Raw genomic sequence first — 26,035 nt, 5'->3', positions numbered from 1 at the left:
ATCATTAGCATGCCTTAATTCAGCTGTTACCACAGGTGACTGCATGGGGCTAACAATGCCTTGTTAATACACATGCCTGCAGTTACATATTTTACACACACACACACACACACACACACACACACACACACACACACACACACACACACACACACACACACACACACACACACACACACACACACACGTACGTCTGCTATATTGCATTGTGCAACAGTCATTTTCTCCACAGCAGTCTAGTTCCACCTGTCCAGACCAGACGTCACCCCATTAGACATTAGTTGCTGTATATCTTAACTCACATACCCACGGTACAATCACAACGCAACTCATCCCCTCTGTATGTAATTACAGGGCCACACAAACATACATACACCGCCTACACACATTACCACCATGACGGCTCTCTAATAATCAAGACATTACACATAGACATACAGGGAGTGTTGTAGGTCACACAAGGTGTGGGTGTGTGTGGGTGTGTGTGGGTGTGTGTGGGCGCGCCTGTGGTCATTACCAGCTCCACCGCTGGCGAGGGCTGTGTCTACTTTGATGGTGAGACAGGGAGAAGGAAGGGGAGGAGGAGGAGAGCGTGTCGCATCTCTGTTGCTCCCCAGGCCCAGCTGCTCCTCTCGTTTTTCTGTCTCATTAGTGTGGTGAGTGAAGGAAGCAGAGATGGAGGGAGGGGAGAGAAAAGAAAGTGGGGTTGTACATGATGTGAATATGTCTGTATTTAATAGATCTAAAACGGGCTTTGGGAAAAGACCATCTGATTAGACGGGGTGAGATATGTGTCTGGGGTCTGTTTAGGGAGAGGTATTTGAGGCGAGTGTAGCCTGGCCATAAACTGTTCTTTTGCCAAAGGCCAGTGGTTCACGACTGAAGCAATTACACTGGTGATCAGTGATACACACTTTGTATTCTAAATAAACACTGACATGGTAGTGTTTGAAATTTTTCGACAAGATGCCTGAGTTTTGGTGTCAACCAAAGAAAACAAGCGAAGGCTCTCAATCCATTCTGGTTAATGTTGTCTAACGAGCACTTTGCCAAAAAGTATTCAGGGACAGTTTTTGATGATTCATTTTCTACTCAAGAATTATTGAGCTGTGCCACTCAGGGCTTAGTTGTTGCTGCTGAAACGTAAAATGTACAACTAATGGGCTGCCTGGGAAAAGGCTGTGTATCTGTCCATCTCAGATGATTGGACACATGTTAGGAGACACAGTCTGTGATATGATAGAGGAATGATACACATACATTTGCAATGCTTCAAGTCTGATTTAAAACTGATCGTATTCACCCATGATAAGGATCTTTAAGTGTGACTTAACAATTCATTCCTCAAATACTGAGTCAGAAATATCACAGAAAATTATGTCCTTTGCCACACAATTGAATAATAAACACACACTTAATAAGCACATAAGCATAAAGCAGAAGAAATGTAATAATAACCACTTTTTTCTCTTAAAAGCAGGGAATTGTTTCACTCTTCATGGGTCAGTGTCATTCCCCGATTATGTTATTTTTGAATAACGCACACATTACCTCAGTGACCGGCAGGAGTAGAGAGTTATTGTAGAATTAACATCAGCTGCTAATGCTAGCATTACTTACCTTGTGTTGACAGCTCCTCTCAATAACTTTGCACACGTTGCACTGACAGCAAATCAGAAACAAGGTTTGACGAGCAGCTGGCAAATTTTATGATACAAGTGTGTGTTGTTAAGACTGCTCGCACAACGTTAAGAGTCCAGGCAGTGTGGTACTCTACTGTTTGTTTTAGTGTGGGATGATGTGCATCGCTTTAAGCAGGTATGCGATTGTGGAGAACACATACCGCAGGTACAGAAGCAGGCAAACAGAGAGAAAGTTTAATCACTGTAGTTGTGTATTAGCAACACACAGAGAAATAATGAACATTTATTAAGATGGGTTTTTGAAATAGCATCAGCAAACAGCGATGTATGGTGACACAGTTGTTGTTAGTGTTTGTGTGAGCATGTCTTTGTGACTTGGTGACCTGCTCCACTTCATCTTGGCAGCTAGAGCAGCTAAGGGCATGAAGGACACACACACACACGCACACACACACATACTTGCACTACTGTCTTTGTGAGGACACTCATTGACATAATACATTCCCTAGCCCCTTACCCTAACCTTAACCATCACAACTGAGTGCCTAACCCTAACCCTGACCCTAACCTTAACCTAAACATAATTCTAACCATAACTCTAAAACCAAGTCTTAACCCTCAAAATGTGATTTGAAGGTGTCTCAAAAAGTGAGGACCGGCCAAAATGTCCTCACTTGCCCAAAATGTCCTCACTCTGTTAGTAAAATACTTTTTTTGGTCCTTACCATGTAGCAAGTACAAATGTACACACACATATATACACACACACACACACACACACCTTCATCTCACTGTGTGTTTGATCCCCGTTAATGGTTAGCAGGCTTGGGTTAAGCAGAACGAGGGCGGGGGGTGCGGTTGCCAGACCTCCTAGCTAAACCCCCTTTCCAACATTAATGACTAGAGGGGGCAATTCCCTTCTTTCGCTCTCCGTCCTACCCTCATCTTTATCCTCTGCCCTCCATCTATACCGCTATGCCTCCACCATCCCTGCTTTTATAAATCCGTGCATCAGCTACACACACACACACACACACACACACACACACGCTCCCATGTTTTCATCTAAGCCCAAATTGAGTCCTCCCCTCTCAGCTGCCTTCTACTGATCCCATTCCCATGTTTTTAATGATCTCTCACTATTGCTGCTATACCCCCGCTCTCCCTCTCACACACACGCACTCACACGCTGTCGGTGTCTTTCTCAAAGGAGACAGAGGTTGAAAACTGTGGAATTGAGAGAAGGATGGATAGATGAAGAGAAAGCGGAGGAATATGAGGGATGAGGGTAGGTGGCTGGTTTTGAGCTAAAGGAGGATGCCACAGTCCACACACACACACACACACACACACACACACACACACACACACACACTCATACACTCACGTAAGCAGTACCCTTGCATGAGGAATGCAACCATGCTCATTTTTTTGCTATTTTCTCATGATACACACAGCCCCCTACTCTCATCCTGCGAGTCAACATCTGTGTGTGTGTGTGTATGTGTGTGTGTGTGTGTGTGTGTGTGTGTGTGTGGGGAGCTCGTTGCCTGCAGGGGTTCCTCAGACAAGCCAAGCACATTAAGGTGTCACTGGACATATCCACTGATGCGTCGCCCATGACAAGTGCCCCCCCCCCCACACACACACACGTACACGTACACACACACACACACACACACACACACACACACACACACACACACACACACACACACTCACACACACTCACACACACTCACACAAATGAAGGCTCAGGCTGTGAGTCAGAGTTAGGGGCGAGGCCCAGTGATTTATGACTCGCTGTGTTCCAGCTATATTCATCACTGTCATTATTATCAATGGAGGATATGACAGCAGGAGAGGGCGGCCTGCTGCGTGTGTTGGATGAGACAGTATGTTATTACAGGAAACTTAAATCAGTTTATTTTTGACTAGAGTTGATGCTGAATGGGTTTGTGTACATAACTGCGTGCTTGCTGTTGCTTGTTGTTGTCGCTTATTTGAGTTGCGTGTGTGAACAAACAGGTGAAGTTCTGTACCAGCTGACATTTTGGAAATCTTGACATTAGTGATAAGGATCCATACACTCACTACCAAGCTGTGTATACACACGCACACACACACACACACACACACACTGCCCTATTCATACCGTCACAACTACATTATTGTTGGTGGAAATGGAAAAATATTTGCATCCAGATTAGGAACTTTGTTATGTGCTGCTGGGAAGCTGATGTGTTTTCTTTTCACAAAAAATGTGAAAAGCTCCGCAAAGAACATTGTCACTCTTTGACTCAACACAAACTTTGTAATCATTTCTCTTTTGTGCAAAAACTGCCGCTGTGGGAAATCCACTCACGGTGCCTTGGCTCAGTCAAGACACTTCACATCATCAAATCATTTCCTCTTCTGTTTTATAGCCAAAAAAGATTGACTGAATTTGATGCTGCAGCTGCCATTCCTGCCGCCTTTGTGCAGATGCTCAGTCTCAGTGTCATGCACACACGGACACACGCATCTTTATGTCTTTGATGGCAGCCATGCATATGATATTGGTGCGGTGTGCAGTGCTGGCTAATTGCTGAAAGCATGAATATTCATCTCTAGCAGTGTGGGAAGGGGGACTGTGTTTGGAGCGAGTCTGATCGTCCTGGAAACAGGCGAGAAGGACTTGGATGGCTTGATACAGTGGAGGGAAATGATGTATTATGTGTATGCATGAGACAACCTTTGTTCTAGTGTCAAGGATACTACACAGTTACAGTGTGTTTGTGTGTGCACACGTGCATGTGAGTGAGCACATAAAAGCATGTATGGCTCAACTGCATTTTGTACCAGATATGGTTCACGTGTGTGCGTTGATTCAACCACACCTGCATGTTTTTGTAGGAATCTGCATTTGTAAACACACTCGGCATTCAAACATGTGTGTGTGTGGGCTAACACCATTGTCTGACTTTCTATTCAGCATCTGAAAGAGATTTCTCCCTCCACGACTCGCATCCCTCCAAGGAATCTGTATCCATGCATCTGCATGCACACAAGTTCTTGTGCCATTCACAAGATGCTGGTTTGAGTCCCTGTAACAGCAAACAATGGTCTGTATTGTGTGGTTGGCGCACTCAACAAGGCTTCATCAACTAATATCTTACCCATAGGGTTTCGTCTGACATCAATCCTCTGTGTGTGTGTGTGTGTGTGTGTGTGTGTGTGTGTGTGTGTGTGTGTGTGTGTGTGTGTGTGTGTGTCTGTCGATCTGTTTACATTCACATATTACTGGTTCAGTGCCAATCTCATTAGCAAACACATTAGCACAGACTGACATCAACACACATAATAAGCAGCTGGTTGTATCAATCAAGACTGACATTTTAGTGAACTAGATACAGCTAATCAGTCACTTCTAAGTATCTCAAGGATTAATTTTCCACGATTTATCAAACTCTGGACGACTGAGAAACTCCCACAGTTAACAAGCGCATAATGCAGCATTTAAACATCAGCATCACTGTAAAGGTTCAATGAATAGCACTCATAATGTCCCCTACTACACACACACACACACACACACACACACACACACAGACTTTGAATGAGGAGGTGGTCATTGTTATGTAAATGTTAATAGACCTGGTGCAGAGAGGCGAATCAGAAGGGAGGGGTGCTGGTGCAGGTGGGGGTGTAGCCATGTAGGTATATGGTACTCAATTACAGGAGTTCAAGCCATTATAGCACCTTTCTCAGCACAGGACATTGCACACATACACTCAATTCATACTCAACACTATGAATCACACATGCACTCACATGTATGTAGGTGTTCATATTTCCATTATGAAATCAGGTCAGCTCATATAAATGATCTTGGTATCCATATTGATAGTTCGTTCACAGGGCATGTCCATGTAAACCATGTAAACCTTTGTTCTAGGCCACAACAGAGAATATACTTTTTGACAAAGCTCAGATTTCATGGAGTAAATGGCAAACGTATGTTTCTGTTTTATCAAACGATTCAAGAGAGAGTAATTCAATATGGCCTGCAAGTCTGGTCTGGTAACCTGGCATATGGGGATGTAACTTTTTGTTCATAGTAAACTGAACGTCTTTGGGCTGTTGTTATGGTAAAGTAAGCAAATTGATGATGTCACCTTGGGCTATAGTAAACTTTGATGGGCATTTGTCACAATTATCCAACATTTTATGGACAATGCCTGTTAATGGTTAATTTGAGACAATAAGGTACAAGCTGATTGATTTAGTTAGTTGCAGCAGTAGGTCCTACTTGTCTGTGATGTGATGAAAGTAAAGAATGAGAGAAAGAGATGATGATCATTTCTCCAAACAGTAGCAGACATGTGAGGATATTGGCCAATATACGGTTTCTCTTAATATCTCAAACCTCACATCTCACTTTCTCTTTCTCTCTTAATTGTTTCCTGCCTTTCCTCTCACACCTCTATTTCCAGTCCTATCATTCTCTCTTGCGGTTTTTCCCCCTTTTTTTGTGTGTGTGTGCTTGATTGAGTATGTGTGTGACCCATCAGAAAAGTGTGCCCAGACACTTGTCTTAGGCGTGATGCTATCGGCCCTAATGGAAGTCTAGCTGTCACTAGATAGCTTTGTCTTTCTCTCATCTCTCTCTGTTTTACTCCGTCGTCTTTTCCCAAAGGATGGCGTGATAGAGCAGACTGATAGGGTTAGAAAAGAGGGCGAGATGGATAGGGGAGTTAATGGTTTCTCTCTCCCTCCATCTCCCCCTCCTTCCCCTTTCTTGTCAATCACTATCAATTGGCCGTACGATCGCTCCTCCTGTTGCTTGACAGTGATTGGGGCAGAAAGATGCGGCTCTGACTGATTGTCATGGAATGAGGCCAATCAAAAGCTGGCACGGCCCGCAGAGCCGCTCCGAGTAGCACATCACCATTTTCAGTCCCGTGCCTTAACCACAAGCCACTTTGGGTAGAACAATGAAGTGTCGCTCATGCATGACAGCGCAGGGAATTGTTTTGAATTTGAGTCAAACTTCTTTTCAAATTTATGCACAGCAGGCCTCGTCAGACCCGGTTATGAAGTATCAAATGGGGAAAAGCTCAGTGGAAAAGTGGAAGACCAATTTTTCTTCCAGTGTTCACTGTCAGAAATTACAAAAAGAAAGAACATGATATTAATAAATACAGTTGGAAAGACGTGTGCATTATAAGTAGGACTGCAACTAATGATTGCTTTCATTATTGATTAATTTGTTAATTTGATCTTTAATTAATGTTTTTGCCAATGAAATGTGGGGAAAAAAACTGGGAGAATGTCCATCACAAGTTCCCAGTGAGTTTTTGAAAATGCTGGTTGAGTCCAATCAACAGACTAAAACCACAGAGTTCCAGTTTAAAATGCAAAAAGCAGCAAATGTTCACATCTAAGAAGCTGAAACCAGCAAATGTTGGATTTAAATTATCAAAATTGTTGAAAATTAAAGGGCCACATAGCCAATTTGAAACATTAAGAGTGGTTGACTCTCTGTGAGGAGAACCACTCGGTTGTATAATGTCTTCTTTAGCTCTTAATTTCCGGACGTGAGTTTGACCCATACTAAAGGCTAAAAGCTGGAATATCTCTTCCTCTGCTGCATCAGGGTTGACAATTGTACAATAGTAAATTGCAGGACTACCCCTTTAGCTTTCAGTGATCGATTAGTTGACTAAATGTCTCAGCAGACACAAGTATCTGTGTCTCAAATGAATCATGGTTGTATGTAGAAATTTAGAATAATGTGATGTACATGGAAATATTGCAACATTGGCTAAGACTGGCTCCACATGTTTTTTGATGTGTTGTTATGGCTTAACTTTATTGAAATATTAATTACTTTCAACCTCTCAAAAGCTCCACTAAAACTTGTCGGCAGTCATTTGGAATAACAGCATAGATAATACCTCGAAGTCAATCACACAGGTTTATTTTACTCTGCTCAGTTCTTTGCCACCTCCCCACAATCACATCCATCCACACACACACCAGGCACAACTTCCACATGGCAACTCCTCCAACAACAAATAAAGAAAAGCAGCATTTGTCCTCTTCCCCCCCCCTCTCCTCTCCTCCTCTGCTTCTCTCTGTCTGTGTATATGGTGGTCGCTTGGCAGTGCTAATGGAAATGCCAGCTGTGTGGGTCCTCACTCCTCACCAAGTCCATTTACTAAAGTGACAGAGTCATTTACCAGGCAGCCGGCCTCTCCCATCCTCACTTAATTAGAAGACCCCTAGGCCTGTCTACCTTAGCCAGTCACATTTACCTCTTTCTCTTTCTCTTTCTCTTTCTCTTTCTCTTTCTCGCTCTCTCTCTCTCTCCAATCTCTTTGTTCCATTTTTTTGTTTTCTGTGGTCTTTCAATCTCTGTCTCTTTCTTTGTCTCTTTTAGTTTTCTCTTTTACTCTCTCATTCCACTTCGTTCTTCTCTCTCTCTCTCTCTCTCTCTCTCTCTCTCAGCCTCTCCCTCACATGAAGGACAGGGTATTCTGGACAAATGGCTAAAGAAGGAATGAGTGTATTGACCTATAGTTTAAGATTAGCTCCTTTTGGAAGAGTTAATGGGAATGTCCATGTGATGAGGATGGTGATGAAGAGTGATGAGTTTCCACATCTTTATTTTTCAAAGTTTTACACATTCTCTGTTTTCTCTTTAATTTGTTTGTGTGGCCAGTCCTCACTGTTGATTTACTGTTGCACTTATTTCAGACTTGGCCCCTTCAAAGTTAAAGCCTTAAGTCTTATTGTCTTTCTTTTCATTTGTCTTTTTGTTGGAAAAAAAATATTTTTCTGTAAAAATAAAAAAAACACGACTAATTAGGCTTTAAGTGAAATGGCACTTAAGTTCTCATCAGTACCAAGGACTTGGAAATGTTTGTTTTGTAGTTAGACTTTTAGAGCCATTTTCATGCATGTTTTAAGATTTGTTAAACACTTTTCAAAAGTTTTCATTTGAAGGTGACTCTATATTAGCTTGAAGGTTGTGGCGTACACACACATACACTAAGAAAGCACTCCTACAGCTCCAGCATAATCCGCTTGTGGGCACCTTTCTTGTTTGTGAACTGTGTATATGTTCTCTCATAGCAGTTTCCCACAAGAAGGGAATTTGAGTTGTCATCTTTATTGGCATCGAACTCACAATATGTGCACACGCAAACAACAAATAAATAAGTTGTGTGATCTGCCTCTTGTTTTCACTGCGATGGAATATATAAGAAGAGATGAAAACAGTCTTTCAGAAGAGGAAAACCAAAGGAGTGGATGAATAATTGAGTCTGGTGCAGGAGAAAAAGATAAATTAAAGGGGCGATAAAGAAGGAGAGCTGATCGGGAGGGAGAAACCGCCGACAAAACACAATATGAGAGAGATAAATATAGCGAAGGAGGCAGGAAGGGCAGTGGGTACAAGAAATACTGCAGGGAGTGAGTTTTGAGAGAGAAAACAAGAGATTACAGCTATCACAGTGGTTACTATTTTTTCCACTGTGACACACAATGACCTAATTCACTAAAACAGGTCTGCAGCAAACAATTTGAGTTGACCACAATGGCCAGATCTGTCCATAACATCTCTACAGTGTAACAGCAATTTAGTATTTGGACATCATTCAGCAAATTGGATGTGACAGCAGATGATTTTTCGATGGAACACAATGAAGTGATTGCTGTTTTTCACTTTTCATTTCTCCCACTGCACAACCTTTACCCATCCTCCCTCTCTTTACCCATCCTTCAGCACCTCTTCTTCCTTTTCAGTGCCAAACTCCACTAGTCTTGTTTGCTTTCCTTCTTATCTCCAGTCAGTCAACACATCGAGCTCCTAGCCAGCCATTGATCTCGTAAGCCCCTTACAATCCAGTCAATGTGCACATGCTAACCTAGCCTTTGATATACCCCACCCCCCAGCAGGTATGCCAGGACTGGAAGAACAAGCTCAGTTACAGGGACAACCTGTTGAGAGCCATATTGCACTCTGCCTAAGGGTTAGCCGGAAAAGCTACTTGGGGCGGGTAGAACTCCTGTTTCGAATGATCCGTTGTAGGCATCACATGTTGATGCCAAAGCAGAAGGTGGACACATGAATTACAGACGCTGCACAGTAATGATAAGCATAACACCCTAACAGAGAAGTCCTGTCTTAATTTCTGCAGCTCTGTCATCCTGTGACATTGAGTGGCTATGCAGGTAGACACTGATTCATTGTTTTTTTTTCCCAGTTTCCAGTTCCACATGGCTATTTACTGCCAGCACAAGACAATGGAAGATTATTGGAGGTTATTAAATGAATGCAGGTGTGGTTAGTGGCAGTTAACGGAAGAGGTGATGGAAGGATGATGACAGGTGATCACCTCTCCTCATCCTCCTCCTTCTCCTTTTGCTGTCTGGCAATGAATTTTTGCTGCTGTGTAAACAAGACCTGTGGCAAGGAGAATGTATTTTGCATTTAAATCTTAGTTTAAATAGGACTCTTTCTCCACATTTTTGTTCCGTCTTAACCACAGCTACTTACGATTACAGGGTAAGGTTTGGATGAAAGGGGTGGAGCAATAAAAGAGCCACAAGTTTATGAGGCTTCTGAATTTTTTTTTTTTTTTTTTGTGACAACACAGTGACATTTTTTTTCCCAAATGCTTGCAGTTTTCTTAAATGTATCTATGGAAAGCTAGCTGTGTATGCATGCTCTTTTCCTTTCACTGGAATCATGCATTTTGACCCTTGGTCCCGTTGCTGTAAGACTAGAGCCGTATGAGGTTAAGTGATAAGCACAAGAGGTTCAGTGGTAGTTGTTCTGGGAGGCATGGGCATTACTAATGTATGAGACTTAAGCAGATATCTCTACATAACTGAAAATAAACAGTGTTTTCTTCCTCTTAGCTCGCAGTCAGTATAGCCCAGAGAAGAGGCTGTCTTCTGGTAGACACTTCCGCTACGCCCTCTCCTCTTCTCTATAGAATCTCCCTGTGTTTGAATTTTTAAAAAAGGAAGCTGCAACAAGGCCAATCCTTTTATGTCTTTAGATTTAACAACCAATGAAAAGCCGTGCTGAAAGCTTTACAGGTCCTCTGGGTTTTGGGGGTGACCGTCGCAAAGCCGGTTAGCTGGACGTTTAAAGGCAGGTGATAGCGCTCTGTAAAAACAGATTGGAGAGGAAAGGTGGAAAGTTTATAGCAGAAAGGAGATGTCATGGCATTGTGCTATGGTCAGGGTGGAGGGTTGACAACAGAGGAAGAGAGAGCAAGAAAGGAGAATTGAGTTACAGCAGTGGATGCTATTGTAAATAAGGAGATGGCAAGAGAGAGGAGATGGCGGGCTTGGTTTATAAGGTCATTTAAAGGAGTAATGTGGCGCGCTGTCGGGAATTGGCTTTCATTAAAAGAGCCATCGAGGGAGACAGAAAGAGGGAGAGAGCGAGGGTGGGTGTGTGTGTGTGTGTGTGACTGTGGGTACGCACGCAGGCAGGCAGGCAGGCAGTGGTCCCGGCAAATGCACCCACATTTTTTTGGCTCTACATGCAGTTACACAAGTACGTTCCCGCGTCCAGTAAAGCATTTTATATCCCCACTGGGAAAGACAACAATCATAGGCCCCCGACCACATCAACATCTCTGTGCCACTCCCACTCAATAGAGCCCATAGTGTCTTCACTATGACTAGTACAGGGACAATTGTGAACAATAGTCCATATCTATCATTGCACAGGGCAGTGATAAGGTTATGCTAGCTCACCAAGGACTCTTAGTGTTAGTGTGATTTATGTGGACCATTGTGTCCTTAATCACAGTCATAATGATTTATGGGGGGGGGGGGGGGGGGGGTGCTTGGTGTCCTCGCTAATACGAGGAACAGACCCTTCTTACTCCTTCTCTCCATTTTCTCCTTTTTTTAAAAAAAAATTATAAAGTATATGAAAGATCCTCTGATGATTTTTTTTCTGCTAAGGTGTCCAATCACATATCCACAACTACAGCGACTTTTCCTTCATCCATCTATCCATTATCTGCGCATTCATTCTCACTCCTTTTCATCCTCTGTCATCCTGTTATTATCTAAGACATACCAGTCCCTTGTTCCATCCTTCTTTCAGCTCTCCTTTCAGATGAAAACTAGACTCGCACTCATTGTGACAATGACACATAGCAGCCGTCTGCCACCATATCCCATCTACTCAGCACAATGTCCTCACCAATTCGCTGCATGTGTGTCTTCCATTACACTTCTCTTTTCCTCTATTCGTCCATCCATCCAGCCAGCTCTACTTCCAGTAGATGACCAACTCCCTCCCTTCCCCCTCTGGTCCTTACTATTGCTCGTTTGCATCATTTCATCTGTCTTTCCCTCTCTCTGGGCAGAAAGCCAGCCAGAAAGCTACAGTACCGAGCTCTGTATTGGCTCGTTATTAGAGGAGTAAGAGCATGTTTCAGTCTGCAGAATGAATGAATGAGATTCTCAGGGAGGGAAGGATGAATCTCTAAAAGATTTCAGGGCAGAGAACCATCAAACTTCACGGACATAAGTCAACATAACATGAGGAAAAGGAGGGAATAGATGAAAGAAAAAAGAAAAGAAGGGATTAGAGGCACATAGCGTCAAGTGCTTTTGTCTGTCTGCCCTCTGCTTGAGCAATGTTGTTCTGTCATAAAGCCCCAAAGCCAGTCTGATACAAGACATTCAGTGCATAAATGAGTTCCATCGTGTCATATCTATCTCATATCTGTGTTATACTTAAAGCTCACAGAGGAATCCCAGCCTCAGTTTAATATTTCAGTGCTGCGTTCCTTTGTCTGCCTGGTTCCCATCCTCTAGCTAACCAGCTTTATCTCTTACCTCGGGCCTCAGCTCTCTTTCTCCCATATGTTTTTCTGTTCTCTTATCCCTCTATCCATCTCTCTGTCTCCCCCCTCCCATCCCTAGCTCATAAAAAAGTCTGCCCCCAGTGGGCCCGACACCACTTTAGTCCCCACATACCACTCGGACGGGGCACTCATGGTTAAATCTGTGTGTGTGTCTGTGTTATAATTGTGTAACCCAAGGGTAGGGTTGTTAAATGCTGTTACTTACTGATCAGCCAGCTCACTCTGTATTGCATGATTTTAAAACTAGCCTGCAGTTAGAACTTGATACACACACACACACACACACACACACACACACACACACACACACACACACACACACACACACACACACACACACACCGTGAAACGGGGATCAAGCAACTCGTCAACTTGGGGCCTGTTGGTGAAGAAAGGGTGAATGTGGCGCTGACACTTCCAACACATGTGCAGGCACAGACGCGCAAACACATGCGGTTACTTTGTAGCACACTAGCATTCTGCACATATGCTAGCAATCTGTCTGTCACACTTAAACACACTTGTGAATATCTTGAAATAAACACACACTTTGAGACCCTTCGGAGTCATGTTGTGATCCATCTGTCATCACCTTTAGCCAGAGAGGAGAGCTAACTTGAACACTTGATCTCGTTTCTTAGGCAACATCTGTAGCCTGTCACCATGCTCGTACATCCAGTGTGGCTTAATGACTGACACACACACACACACACACACACACACACACACACACACACACACACACACACACACACACACACACACACACACACACACACACACACATTACCACACGTGTTGGTCTTGCTGTAGTTGTGAGGACACTTGTTGACATAATGTATTACATATCCCCTTACGCTTACCCACAAACAGCCCTTTGAAGTTGTGAGGACCGCCCTAAATGTCCTCACAATGTCAAAATGTCCTCTCAATGATGGTTTTTAACTAAAATTTCTCCACACAGCCGTAGAAAGCCACATTCACACACAAACACTGTGGATCTGTCCTTCTGCTCACCTGCCTCCCATTGGTGTTTGAGGTAACCTGTCAATCACAGCACTGTTACCACAGCCACCTGTCAGGTCCCCCAGCATGCATTGCGAAGCCTCTGCTGTGCACGCTTGACTGGAGGCTGTCACACACCGCTGGACCAGAATCGCTCACCAGAACACACACATGCACAAAGTCAAACACGCACTCCTCACAGACAAGCTGGCTGTCTGTGGAACACACACGCACGCACACACACACACACACACACACACACACACACACACACACACACACACACACACACACACACACACACACACACACACACACTCTCTGACTATTTGCTGAGCACAAGTTTCAAATTGAATCAGTCTGATGTGCTGTCAAATGCTCATCTCCATCCATCTGAATATACCGCTCATTTTCCCAGTTTGATTACAATGAAGGTACTAATTATTTCTTCATCATCTCCCCGCTCTCTCCCTCTCTGTCTCTAGGTGGTGAGGGTTCCAGTGGAGAGCTGTGAGCAGTACACCACTTGTGGGGAGTGTCTGGGCTCCAGAGACCCTCACTGTGGATGGTGTGTCCTCCACAATGTGTAAGTGCCACACACACTCATGCATACATTGACACACTCCACCCTGTGCAGCCTGTTAGATCCCACAGTAGATAATTGTGAAAGAAGTATTTATGTGTTTTAGGTGTGTGACAGCTGATCACACTGTAGTGTAAGCACCTTCCTGAAGAGTTATACATCAAGCTCGGGGTGTCACCCCAGAAACACCCTTGTTTAAACGGGAAATCCACCTAAAAAATAGAATTTAAATTGTGCACTTACAACAGTTATTATCTTCTGAAAATCAAAGCATCAGGGCTTCGACTGATGATGTTTTCAGTGATCAGATCAGCTCGCACTGAATAAGTGATCAGTCCAGTTTGCACTTTTTCTACATTTTCCATCTTAACATGGTCTTATGAATGTTGGGCTTAACACACTCAATGGTGAATTTTCCCTTCTATAGCAAATGGAGTCAGTGGAGACATTTGTGGTCTTGGGTGTCTACAACTTTGAAGATTTTTGCATTTTTTCCTTTGTGAGATTAGTTGTACATTTAATTATGTCTTGTAAAGACTGAAGTTTATCTTCCTTAATCCAAGAGACAACCCGATATTCAAAATTATTATTTCAGTTGTACTAGAAAACCAAATGAGTGTTTCTCTCTGTTTTACTGAACTGCACTTAAATGTGATTGTTGAGATACTGTCCTGTCATCTGAGCCACAGAGGAATGAACTACTGCACCTTTTACACAGCAGACTCTTTCTTGCTTCAAACTCTTGATTGTGTACTTGAAACAAGCTCATTTTACGACATGTAAATGTTCAGCTGATTAACAATTGTCCAATTGTTTAGTGAAACAGGCTGACAGGTTCAGAGAATAAAGTGTAGCACTGAACACTGCAAGAGCAGAGTAACAAGACAAAAGACGCAGCCAGTTGCTGTTTTGAATGTGGCCTGTGCTGACCTCAGAAACTATTTTTAACACCTTGTAATAACTGTAGTAAAATGTCCCTAGCATCTGTTATTTAGTCACAATATTTAATTCATAGAGGGAATCTAACGTCTACAATGGGAAAACTCAGTAAAGTGAGACATTTATCATGTGTAAGTCTTTCAACCAATTAAACCTGTTAATAACACACAAATAACAACACAGCTTGGCAGCCTGCGTCACTGACACGCCCATTTATCTTGGTGGTATTAGCTTGTTGTTGTTGTGAGTGTGTATTTGTTGTGAACATGGTGCGATACATGTGTACGTTTTGATACCTAACGTAGGAACTTTTTGGTAACAGATTCAGCGGTTTTTGTACTAAGTCTTATGTTTGCTTTTAGATTACTGTCTAAGGCCAGACATGTACCAGTGAGAGAAAAGATTTGTAGTTTTGTTTCGCAAATAATTCTTATCACCCACTAGTGCAGTGATTTAACACTGTGTATGTAATCTCTCCATTTTCTCCTTTTACTTGAGGGTGTGTGTGTGTGTGCATACAGGAGAATGTGAGAACAGTTACATGTTATTGAACGGTGACAGGATGTTAAACCACATTTGGAACACCTGAAGCATTTGGCATAATGCCATCTCCTGCTGCATTAATTAAACTTACAAAACATATCTCCAACCTGTCTTTGCTCAAGGCGCACACATACACACGCACAACCTGGGTTTCTCCATTTGAGCAGACACACACACACACACACACACACACACACACACACACACACACACACACACACACACACACACACACAATCATCATGGACTTGAACCAGTCATAACCCTCCGTTTGGGCACGTTTTGACCTTGCATCTTGAATGCAGCTCACTCATTTCCTACCTGATAGTGTTGCCAAATCTGGTTGTGGCTCTTACAGACAAAATGGGCAAGTACTAATAGCCAAATTATTTATAAGCCTGATCCTAGCCCTCTGGTGCTTTTAGCCACATCTTATTAAGAGCCATGGTAGTTTCAATCAACAGTGGAACTGAATGTGGGAATACACACACACACACACACACACACACACACACACACACACACACACACACACACACACACACACACACACACACACACACACACACACACACACACACACACACACACACACATCACACACTCTCTCACACACACACACACACACACACACACAGACACAGGTGTTTCTAGGAAAATGAGCACACTTCATTCACACAATCACACCGGAGGAGCAGTGAGAGAGAAAAGAGATCTATAATGAGAGAACATGTACATACCTTTTATACATCTCTTCTCACGCATGTACAATGTATATGTGTGTGTTTGTTAGTTACTCCCAGGGGAGCGGCCGGTGACAGCTTTTTCTTGCTGAGTGTGAGTGAAGGCTAACTAAATGAGGGGATGGGGGGGCTGCTGCACAGAGGAGGCAGTTAGCAGTTCTTTCTGCCTCCCTCTTATTGTTTAGGCCTTGCAGAATGTCGCATCAGCACTTTCCTCTCACCACCGGGACCAGTTGTTGTTAGCGCAAAGGTGACGTGATTGCTAATGCATTATAAATAGCTAATAGTAAAACTGCTAAGATACAGGCCTGTATGCTGATTTTTAGCACGATCAGTTGGCTCGTAATAAGCGGGTGGTAATAGTAGTGGGTGGGGGGAGGGGGGATTTGCTGACCTCGTTGATATGCGGCTGGTAAGAGTTGTATCATTTTTATGGTTCAGGAAAGCTTTAATGATTGCCTGTATATCTCCCGAGAAGTTTGAATTGGGTGGAGCTTTAATCTGAAAAGATGTGGGGGGGTGAATGTTCATATGGCTTAGTGGATCTTGCGCAAATGTCAGGGCCAATAAGGTAATGATGTAAAGGCCTACAGTAATGGCTGGGGGAAGCTATTAGCCTATTTGTCTTGTATTATTGCTCCCATTTCTGTGTGACGGTGATGGCTGTGCATGTTTGTCATCTTAATATGATTGTCATATTAGCTTAACAGTTGCTCATATCCTCTTTCTCTTGTCTTGCTCATCTGTTTTTTTTCCTCCTTTTCTCCTCACCTCTCTTCTTATCATTTCCATAATTTCCCCCCACCATGTCTCTCTTTCCCTCTGTCTTGTTTTTCTCCTCCTCTTTTGCTTCTGCTCCCTTAGTTGTTCACGTAAGGACCGTTGTGAACGAGCAGGAGAGCCCCAGAGGTTTGCCTCCGACCAGAGGCAGTGTGTGGAGCTCACTGTTCAGCCTGGAAACATCTCTGTCACCATGTCTGAAGTCCAGGTATGTCTTCGTCCATGTTCCCAGTTGTAGTGTAAATTGCACTGTTTTACCTTTTTAAACTAGAAACAACACGAGCTGTTTAGAAAGGGATGAAACTTAACGTATAAAAGCCTTGTGATTTAAGGTCATTGTCTATAGGAAAGGTTTTAGATCTGTTTCATGAAGCTAGTTGTCTGAAACAATATGCAACCACTTTATTTAACAATGGTGCCTTGATTCATTTCCACCTGCTCCAAGCTTTGAGCTTGAGACACAGGTGGTCTGCTGTGGTGCCCTCAACATCTACATCTACGCATATCTTTGCTGGATCCTGATTTTCCTCCACAATGTCCAAAACAGGAAAAATGATACTACTGTGTTTCTTGTGGATCTGATTGGGCAGCTGCTCGTTACAAGAGGAAAAGACAATGAGTTTTAAGTGGTGTTGTAGCAATAACAACCAAAGAACAATTTCTACACACTCTTGTGTTTTTTGAAACATTTAAAATGTTTAAAACGTCTCCATAAATAAACCAATACAGCAATAGATAAAACCATAGCACAAAAAAAAGGTACAAGGTAAAAAGCAGGTAACAACAGCAGACAGACCATTGTGTAGCTGTAGGTGATGTACATTGTTTAGTGTCAGTGTCATAAACTCAATCAGTAGTGTTTTCAGTGTTTCAGCCCAAAAGTCTGAGAACACCCTCCCATTCACTTGACCCCCTGTACATTTAGATCTAAGTGGGAATTTACTTGCCGTCTATATTATGCAAATCTCTAAGCACGTGTGTGCATGAGAGCTCTCATTCTGTCAGCAGCTCCTCAATGTAACCACATAGTTTTAAACGATTACAGTTTGCCTGACTTTCTTTCTGCACATTAACACATACACATTAACCTTGCTGTAATAACTGCTGCAATGACTGACGCACCCATACATACACACAGAAGCTCACCCTTTTTCATTCCTCCTGCCGTCACACATACCACCCCCAACACCCATTAACCCTCATGTCATATCTTATAACTATCCATGTACACCATGTCCTTCCATTGATCTTGCTCTGATTGTCTCACTCTCTCTCTCTCTCCCTAGCTGGTCCTCCAGGCGCGTAACGTGCCCGATCTGTCAGCTGGGGTCAACTGCTCCTTCGAGGACTACGTGGAGACGGAGGGACGGATCCAGGGTGGACACATCTTCTGCCTCTCTCCCTCTGTCCGGGACATCATCCCGATTACAAGGAACAAAGGTCGGGACAGGAAGGGCGAAGGCTGATGAAGTCATTGGGGTAGTGAGGTCATTGGGTGGTAGTAGTGGGCAGGCAGGGAGGGGAGCGTCGGGGAGGAATATGTGAAGAATTTAGTAATGAACTCTTTTTATGCTCTCACCCCTTATTCCATTTGACACTATGTTTTTTCATTTTTCCAAGTCCAAGGCTTTGTGCGTGTTTGAATTGGAGAAGTGTAGGGCTGTGCATTGACCAGAACAGAATTTTAATGTTACCAGATGATTTGCTTCATGCATCTATATTCAGACTCCTGTGTCACCACCAATAACGCTTGCACATTCCCCTTCAAAGCCACAAACACAAGTCTACATTTATCTACTGAAAATAGAACTGTTTTTGAATTCCCATTATCATGCATTATGCACTGGTGTCAGTTTAATTTTATTTATTTTTTCTATCTAAACGACACTGGTTATGCTTCTAACTTCTTTTCAAAGGAGCAACTTCAGTGTGGTTTATAGTTAGATTTAAAAATATCTGCATCTTTTTATTTTTTCGAAGAGATTATGCACCTATTTCATGTCCAATTCTGTCACACCACAAAGATGATAAAAACTTGCTCTGTATCCACATTCAAAGCAGTGAAAACATGTCAGATACTGCGCACCAACTTTCCTCAAAGCCACATCTCAGTACTTCTTCAAGTGAAGCCATTATGCCCCATTATGAGCTCTCATCAGCTCTGGCATCCAAACACTGATTGGTGTTGCTATTTTTGATGCCACCCTACTGTGGGTGTGACATGAGTAGTGTGTTGCTAAGCTACAGTGTTTCTTTGTGTGTGCGTGTTATCTGTTGAGGTCACACAAGTGGAATTCAAATTTCAGTGCCAATGTATCAATGAATAAATTGTATTAAGATCCACCCACTCTGTCACATTTATTCTGTTATTAAGAGAGGTGTAATTTTTGAGATGTTAATTACATAGTTAAACTGTAAAACTTTACAGATTTAAAGAATATAACTAACTTTGTTTCCATGTATCTGTTTGGTGCAGGTGACAAGCGGGTGGTGAAGCTCTATCTGAAATCCAAGGAGACAGGCAAGAAGTTTGCCAGCGTCGACTTTGTCTTCTATAATTGCAGCGTCCACCAATCGTAAGTTACAATAATACATTTTGTCAGGATGCATTTGAAAGTCAGTGCTTTTTCCTTTTTTTTTTTTTTTTTTTTAAATCCTTTTTTAGTCTTTTACTTCTTGATCCTTTAAAAGATGGTCCAACCTCCCCATGAGCTGTCTCATGTTACTGTCCACGACAGATAAAGTTATACACACACGCACAAATATCTCAACCCCTCCGACCTCCACAGGAGGCTTCAGTTACCCCTGGAGTGAAAAATCGAACATGCCGTATATGAGAAACGATTGGGATATGATATGGTAATTCTAGTCTTATTATCATAACCCACGACACACACTAATGATACTTTGATGATTAATTCATTACGCAATCGTCTGCCGTAATTCCTCCCAGTCGCAGATTCTAACCTCACTTATGCCTCTCCCCCATCTTTTTTGAGCACTTAAACACTCAGTCTGGTACTTATTTACACAAGAATGACAAAGGCAAATACTGTAACACTGTAATACGGTGAATCAAGTCTTGTGCCTCTTCCCATGAGTTGCTCTCCTTCACACTCCAGATGCCCTCAGCTCTCTGCCCAATACCAGTTCACTGCCTCTCCTAATCTACCTTCTGCTGAAAATCTCCACCACCCATCCAGCCACACCCCTAGGTCAGTCCTACCAGGAGCCCAATGCACCCTGCCGGGGTAAAAGAATCCTCCAACTCCTCCATCCCTCCCCACACAATACCCTCCCTCCTGTCCATCCGTGGCTGATCCAGGGGAGTCTGAAACGTCTGCTGGGGTATTAGCCTTGGGGCAGCAGATGGCTCGGAGGCCCCTGGGGTACCTCAGGGCTCCATCATGGCTTCCCTCTGGACGTTAGATGAGCCTCCATAGAGGATTGTCTGCAAACACACACGCACATACACATAGACATGCACAGCCACACCTCTCTCTGCTCTGTCACTTACAGCTCATTGAAGCCCTGAATGTCTTGGACACCTAATCCGTTACTGTGACCTTTAACCCAACTCCCCCCGTCTCCCTGCCCTCATACACAAATCCCCTGCCACAACAACGATGATTAGCTCAGCTGGTTAAGGGTGTGGTGGTTTACAATGTCAACTCACGGTTAATTCATCTCCCATAAGGACCTCGTGGTGTTTGCTCTAACTCTCAGTTCCTTTTACTGTCTAGGGTATATCTTGCATCTGCTGAAAATCCTGTAAGTACAAATTGCTTCATGTTAAAATAGCAAACACCCAATTAAATAAAAAGTGTAACGTTGTTTCCTAATGATATATTTAAATATTATATCACATTAAAGATACTAATATAGCAAGGATGTCACAAACCAGGGGTAAGAAATGTATGGGAAGTGACGCAGACAAGAGAGTTGCCCATTTGAAGATATATTACCCCTATGAACGCTGATCAAATCCGCTCCCTGAGCTGATCTAATACAGCCTCCGAGTGATGTAATGGACACGTTTAATGAAGTTACAGATATGGCACTTTGCATCTTCGGCAGCGACTGATGGCGAAGAGAGATGCTAAGATAAGAATCCCATTTGGAGCGAGCACTACGGCCTGCATACTGGCTGTGCCCCCCGGGCGTCAGTGTGTGGCGTCTGATGAGATCAGACTGGTAATGGCGTAATGACTTCAGGCCTGCACGACCACATGCAGGGCCCTGTTTTCAGAATGCTTGGTCATTCTTTACAAAGCTAAGTTTTCCTCTAATGGGCTTAGACTCAAAATACTGCAGGCTTTTACACGGTGAAGGAGGCAAAGACGTTCTTGCAACATGCAGAAACACTGAGCAGACAAAATATTCACTGGCTGTGCATGAATTCCTGCGCATCTGTTTTTGCAGTATCATACCATTCTCTACTATTTCCTACAGTATGGATATGTGGACTTTCTACAGGTAATCGAAGGGAAGGAATGAGTCAGAAATTGGAATTGCTCCATCGTGTTTCTAAATAGTTTACTCTCACACACCCACACCCAATCCTCAGTCCCAAAAAGAAACCCCACACCCCTCCTGCTTATTTACTGAACTGATTATGTCGTGGCCCTTGCCTTTTCAAAAATGCCATAAATTTGCATAGTGGTATTAATCTAATTAGAATTCCCACTGTTTCAGTTTAAGGGTTGCTGAGATTGACATAGAAAACACCCACAGCCATGATTGCTCCTTAATTAAATATTTCCATACTCCTTTTTCTCATTCCACAGCCCCCCATTTATTAAAGATATGGAGGATAGTCTGCCAATGAATTGGGGTTTAAATGTCTGTAGAAAGCCGTATGAAGCACCTTTTCTTGCTACGGTTAATGTAGCTCAGGCAGTGACTGGGTCATTTGTTGTGTGATTGAGGGTGCACTCGGTGTAATTGGGAGAAAAGAGCATATTGAATGTCATAGAAAGAGAAATTAAAGTTGTGAAATTCTGTTGATCCAAGGAAAAAAGGAGGGAAAAAAGTGTAGTTATACAATGAATTTTAAGCTTTCTCCAAATGTTGCTGGTAGTTAAGGCCCTGCGATAGGCACTGTCTGATTGCACTATTTTTCTGTAAACTAAACTCTCAGAAATACATTTATAAAATGATGTGCATGAATACGAGCCCCCAGGTGTTTTAGAAACCCCCCTCAAATTTTAAAGGGATCCAGTAATGATAGGATAGACTACTCCAGAGGACCATTAAATTATTCACCTCCACTCCTTTGAAATGAATAGTAGCCAATAAATAACTCATTTTGCCAAGTGCGGGAGTGTCAAATGCACCTCACTAGGAAAGCAGATTGTATTTAGCTCTCCAAACTGACCAAGGAGAGGAGAGGGGAGGAAATCACAGCCTATTGTGTCAGGCGCAAAAAAAAACAGTACAGCTCCAAAGCTAGTGTAGCTCGATTAGCATCTGAATATGAACGGATTAAATTAGCATTATGAGCGTGGCCATACGGGGAGCGTGTCTGCAGCCGCTCAAAGCCTCTGAGTGGCTGTGGGCGATAGCGAGTGACAGGAAGGAGCAATAAGGAGATACCGGGGGGTCCAAAGAAAGGAGCCCACCCCTGGACATGAGAAGAAGAATTATCGGACGTCCCAAACTGGCCTTGGGTGGGCTTTTCCTGAAAAGGTTTTGCACCAAGGCTAAAAGGCTAAAATGCTAAAATGCTGAGGCAGTTTGAGACAGGGGGGCCTGGTTACTTCAAGGAACCAAAGAGCGAGCAGTAGGGGGTTGTCAGACAGGGCCTACTGCTGGCCTTGGGTGGCACATATAATGGCACCCTCTTTTATTTCAAAGGGTGTAATCATAAAAGTCACAGAAAGTTGGCAGTGGTTACCTGCTGATATTTTGCTCGTTATTTCAAAGTCACTGGTACACTAACAAGGTTGATTTGACATGAATAAAAGATAAAAGTCAGATAAAAATGTTATTATCGAGGCTTAGTGACAGATGTGCTGACGGGTGTTTGGGCGTGAACTACAAACTATACAATGTACTGTTCACCGCTAGGTTCTGGTTACCTACTGTGTTAAGTTGGTGTTGTACTGTATTTTGATGAGCACTGATCCATTGGTGGCCCCAACAAAAAGAAAGACTCTTTGACATTCAAAGTAGTGATTGCTAACAAACACCAACAGCACAATGAGCCCAGCTAACCTGCCTCATGTCCATTTGTCTTGCATCACTAATGTCATCTGCTCTGTTGTTCAGGATTGACACCCCTTTTTCTGTTTCTTACCAAATCACTTGGGAGAAACATTGAGCTAAAACCCCCAGTTCTGTTCTTTGAGTCTGAGCACAGTATGCTAACCTATCCTAGCGTAGCCTAATCGCTTTTCCTCCATTTGTTGGCAACATTGACAAATCTCCTATTTGCTCTTGTGTGGTATTAAGAGGCCTGTCATTTCCTTAGCCGCACATCCCTCATTCTAAATGGACAGCTTCTCTCAGCACAATGCTAAATTGGTCAATTAAAGCGGCAGTGGGATTGAATTAAGCTCCAGCCTCTGATCTCGCTCAAAAGGAGAGGTCTGGGCTGGAAACAATCGCTTATAGTGCGCACCTACCAAACGAGCGGCCCTAATTGATCCAAATGAATCCGCGTCAGGGTTTGATGGATTCGTATATGTGCTCCATGTCTGAGCTCAAGCGTTAAAGCCCTCATTTTTCATGCGGATGAGGGGAAGGGTAGTTGGCATTTTACACAGAGTTAAAACACACTTGAGAGCTTGTCGGGAGTGTGCTCATAGCAGCTCAGACAGATGTGCAAATTCATACCTGACAGATGTGGTTTAATACAGCCTGCGTGGTGAGTGAGGAATTTTCTCTATCTGCTCTTTTACTGTTACAGATCTAGACTTTCCTACCTTGACTGCATTAAAAGTAAGAGTTTTATTATATTTCCAGTAAACCATATGCTCATACAGGCTATAATAACTAAATGAGTCACAGAGAAAAAAATTCTGAAACTGAACTAAATGTTCAAGACAAAAGGCTCTTGTAAGCTTTGTAATAAAATGAAACAATTTTATATACAAACTCATTACGGCTACATTAGATAATGCTGCACACATAAGTGAGATACCAGGTAGGGTAGCATCTCTTGATGGCTGAGAGCACCAATAACATAAGGCTGTATTGATAAACTGCGCTTGAACCTGTCTGGCTCTCTTCCACATGTCCCAGCAAATACACACACACACACACACACACACACACACACACACACACACACACACACACACACACACACACACACACACAGTTCCAAACTTCCAGCCTAATGTTTCCTCCATCTCCCATGAGACTCCCATGCGGAGCCCCGCGGGCTACACCTCCCCCTTCTCCCTATTTTCTCCCTTCTCTCTCTCCCACGATACCTGGCGTCTCCACCTCTCTCAGGGAAATCCACCTGCTTTTGATCTCTCCCTCGCTCTCTCTCCCTCTCTTCTTTCTCCCATCTTTTTCTTTCAGTCTGTCTATCTGCACCTCGCCTCAGCTAAAGAAGGTGAATTTAAAATGGTGGAGCGCTCTTAGCCCCACGGATGAAAGAGAGCTTTAGACAAAGAACAGGGGGAGAGCTTTTTAAAATGAGAAGGCAGCGAATGAAAGGGATGGATAGAGCGAGAGAGGCAGAGGCGGAGGGACAGAAAGAAAGAGGCTCAGAGCTGAATGGATGGAGAGAACGATACAGCAGAGGTATAGAAAGAGGGAAAAGGGGAAATGTATGTGGAGGGAAGGCCGAGTGTCAGGCAGGATCATTGAACATCACAGCTATATTCCTTATTTCAGTGCATTTACATTGGAAGATACAGAGAATTCAGTTCTGTTTTTTTTCCCATCATCACTCTAGTTTGTCAAATGAAGCATAGATGCAGTAAGATAAATAATTTAGCCTTAAGTCAGAAAACAAGTGACCCTCCTAATTCCCTGTCTCCTCTCATCTCTCTCTGTTTCAGCTGTCTTTCCTGTGTAAATGGCTCCTTCCCGTGCCACTGGTGCAAGTACCGCCACATGTGCACCCAGAACGCCAATGACTGTTCTTTCCAGGAGGGACGTGTCAACATCTCTGAGGTAAGATTTGGACATGATGCTGTCATTTTACAACATGTTTAGGACACTGTTATAGACTGAGTGCAATGTTATATATATTCCTTTCTTGACGGAAATGTGGGTTTAGTCCAAATTGCAGCTTGAAAGATTTGATATTTTTATAGTCTTACTGTATGTAATGTTTCATTATCTATCCATTTAAGCAAATCTACAATAGTTCCTGATAATGTAACCACTCTTTTTCACATACAGTATACTGTGGCTTGCACAGTGAAAGCCTCTTATTTTAACTACATGCAAACTCAGATTATGGCTACACAGGCACAAAAGGCATTCAGCTGCACACATCTTTACCTTCGTGCCTTCTGGGGCTTTCGCCTCTGGTTTCCTCACATCACCCTGCTGTGTGTCTGCTGTCTGTATGTGTAATAGTGGCTCTTGGCACAGTGACAACAGCTTGTGTAGTGTGCAGCAATAATTCTGTCGTGGCCCATAAGGCCATAAGCAGGCCAGGATGAATACTGCCTTGTTCTTACATAGCCAAATGCTGCATTAGCATAAAAACTAATATCAATCGTGCCGAGTGGCGGCTACAGCGGGTAACATGCAAGGCATAACAAGTGTTTGTCAACTGCTGGAGTGTACACAAAGATATTAGTGATGGACACAGAGAAATGTAATGTTTTCACTGTGGTTTTCTCTCTCCTTTCTCTCTTTCTCATACACACCAAACATAGTCTTGCATATATTAACAGGCACAGAAAAATGCAATCAAATACATATCTTCTCAATGGACTT

At 43.1% G+C, this 26,035-nt stretch overlaps 1 protein-coding gene across 5 annotated transcripts in view; it reads left to right on the top strand.

Annotated features, from left to right (window-relative positions):
- Positions 1 to 26,035, top strand: part of plxna1b (plexin A1b) — a 187,373-nt gene that overhangs the window by 84,973 nt on the left and 76,365 nt on the right. For all 5 annotated transcript variants that reach the window (XM_071493107.1, XM_071493105.1, XM_071493106.1 and 2 more), the window contains exons 5-9: positions 14,023 to 14,123; positions 17,210 to 17,333; positions 18,412 to 18,565; positions 19,602 to 19,701; positions 25,144 to 25,258. In XM_071493107.1, coding sequence (XP_071349208.1) covers positions 14,023 to 14,123; positions 17,210 to 17,333; positions 18,412 to 18,565; positions 19,602 to 19,701; positions 25,144 to 25,258 — 594 coding nt within the window. The remainder of the gene's footprint in view (positions 1 to 14,022; positions 14,124 to 17,209; positions 17,334 to 18,411; positions 18,566 to 19,601; positions 19,702 to 25,143; positions 25,259 to 26,035) is intronic.

The sequence above is a fragment of the Trachinotus anak genome, unplaced genomic scaffold (assembly GCF_046630095.1).
Source record: "Trachinotus anak isolate AG129_WGS33_773 ecotype Australia unplaced genomic scaffold, CSIRO_AGI_Tana_v1 ptg000013l, whole genome shotgun sequence".
NCBI classification, from domain to species: domain Eukaryota; kingdom Metazoa; phylum Chordata; class Actinopteri; order Carangiformes; family Carangidae; genus Trachinotus; species Trachinotus anak.
The sequence above is the reverse complement of the archived record's forward strand: the minus strand, read 5'-3'. Positions and strand labels throughout refer to the sequence as shown.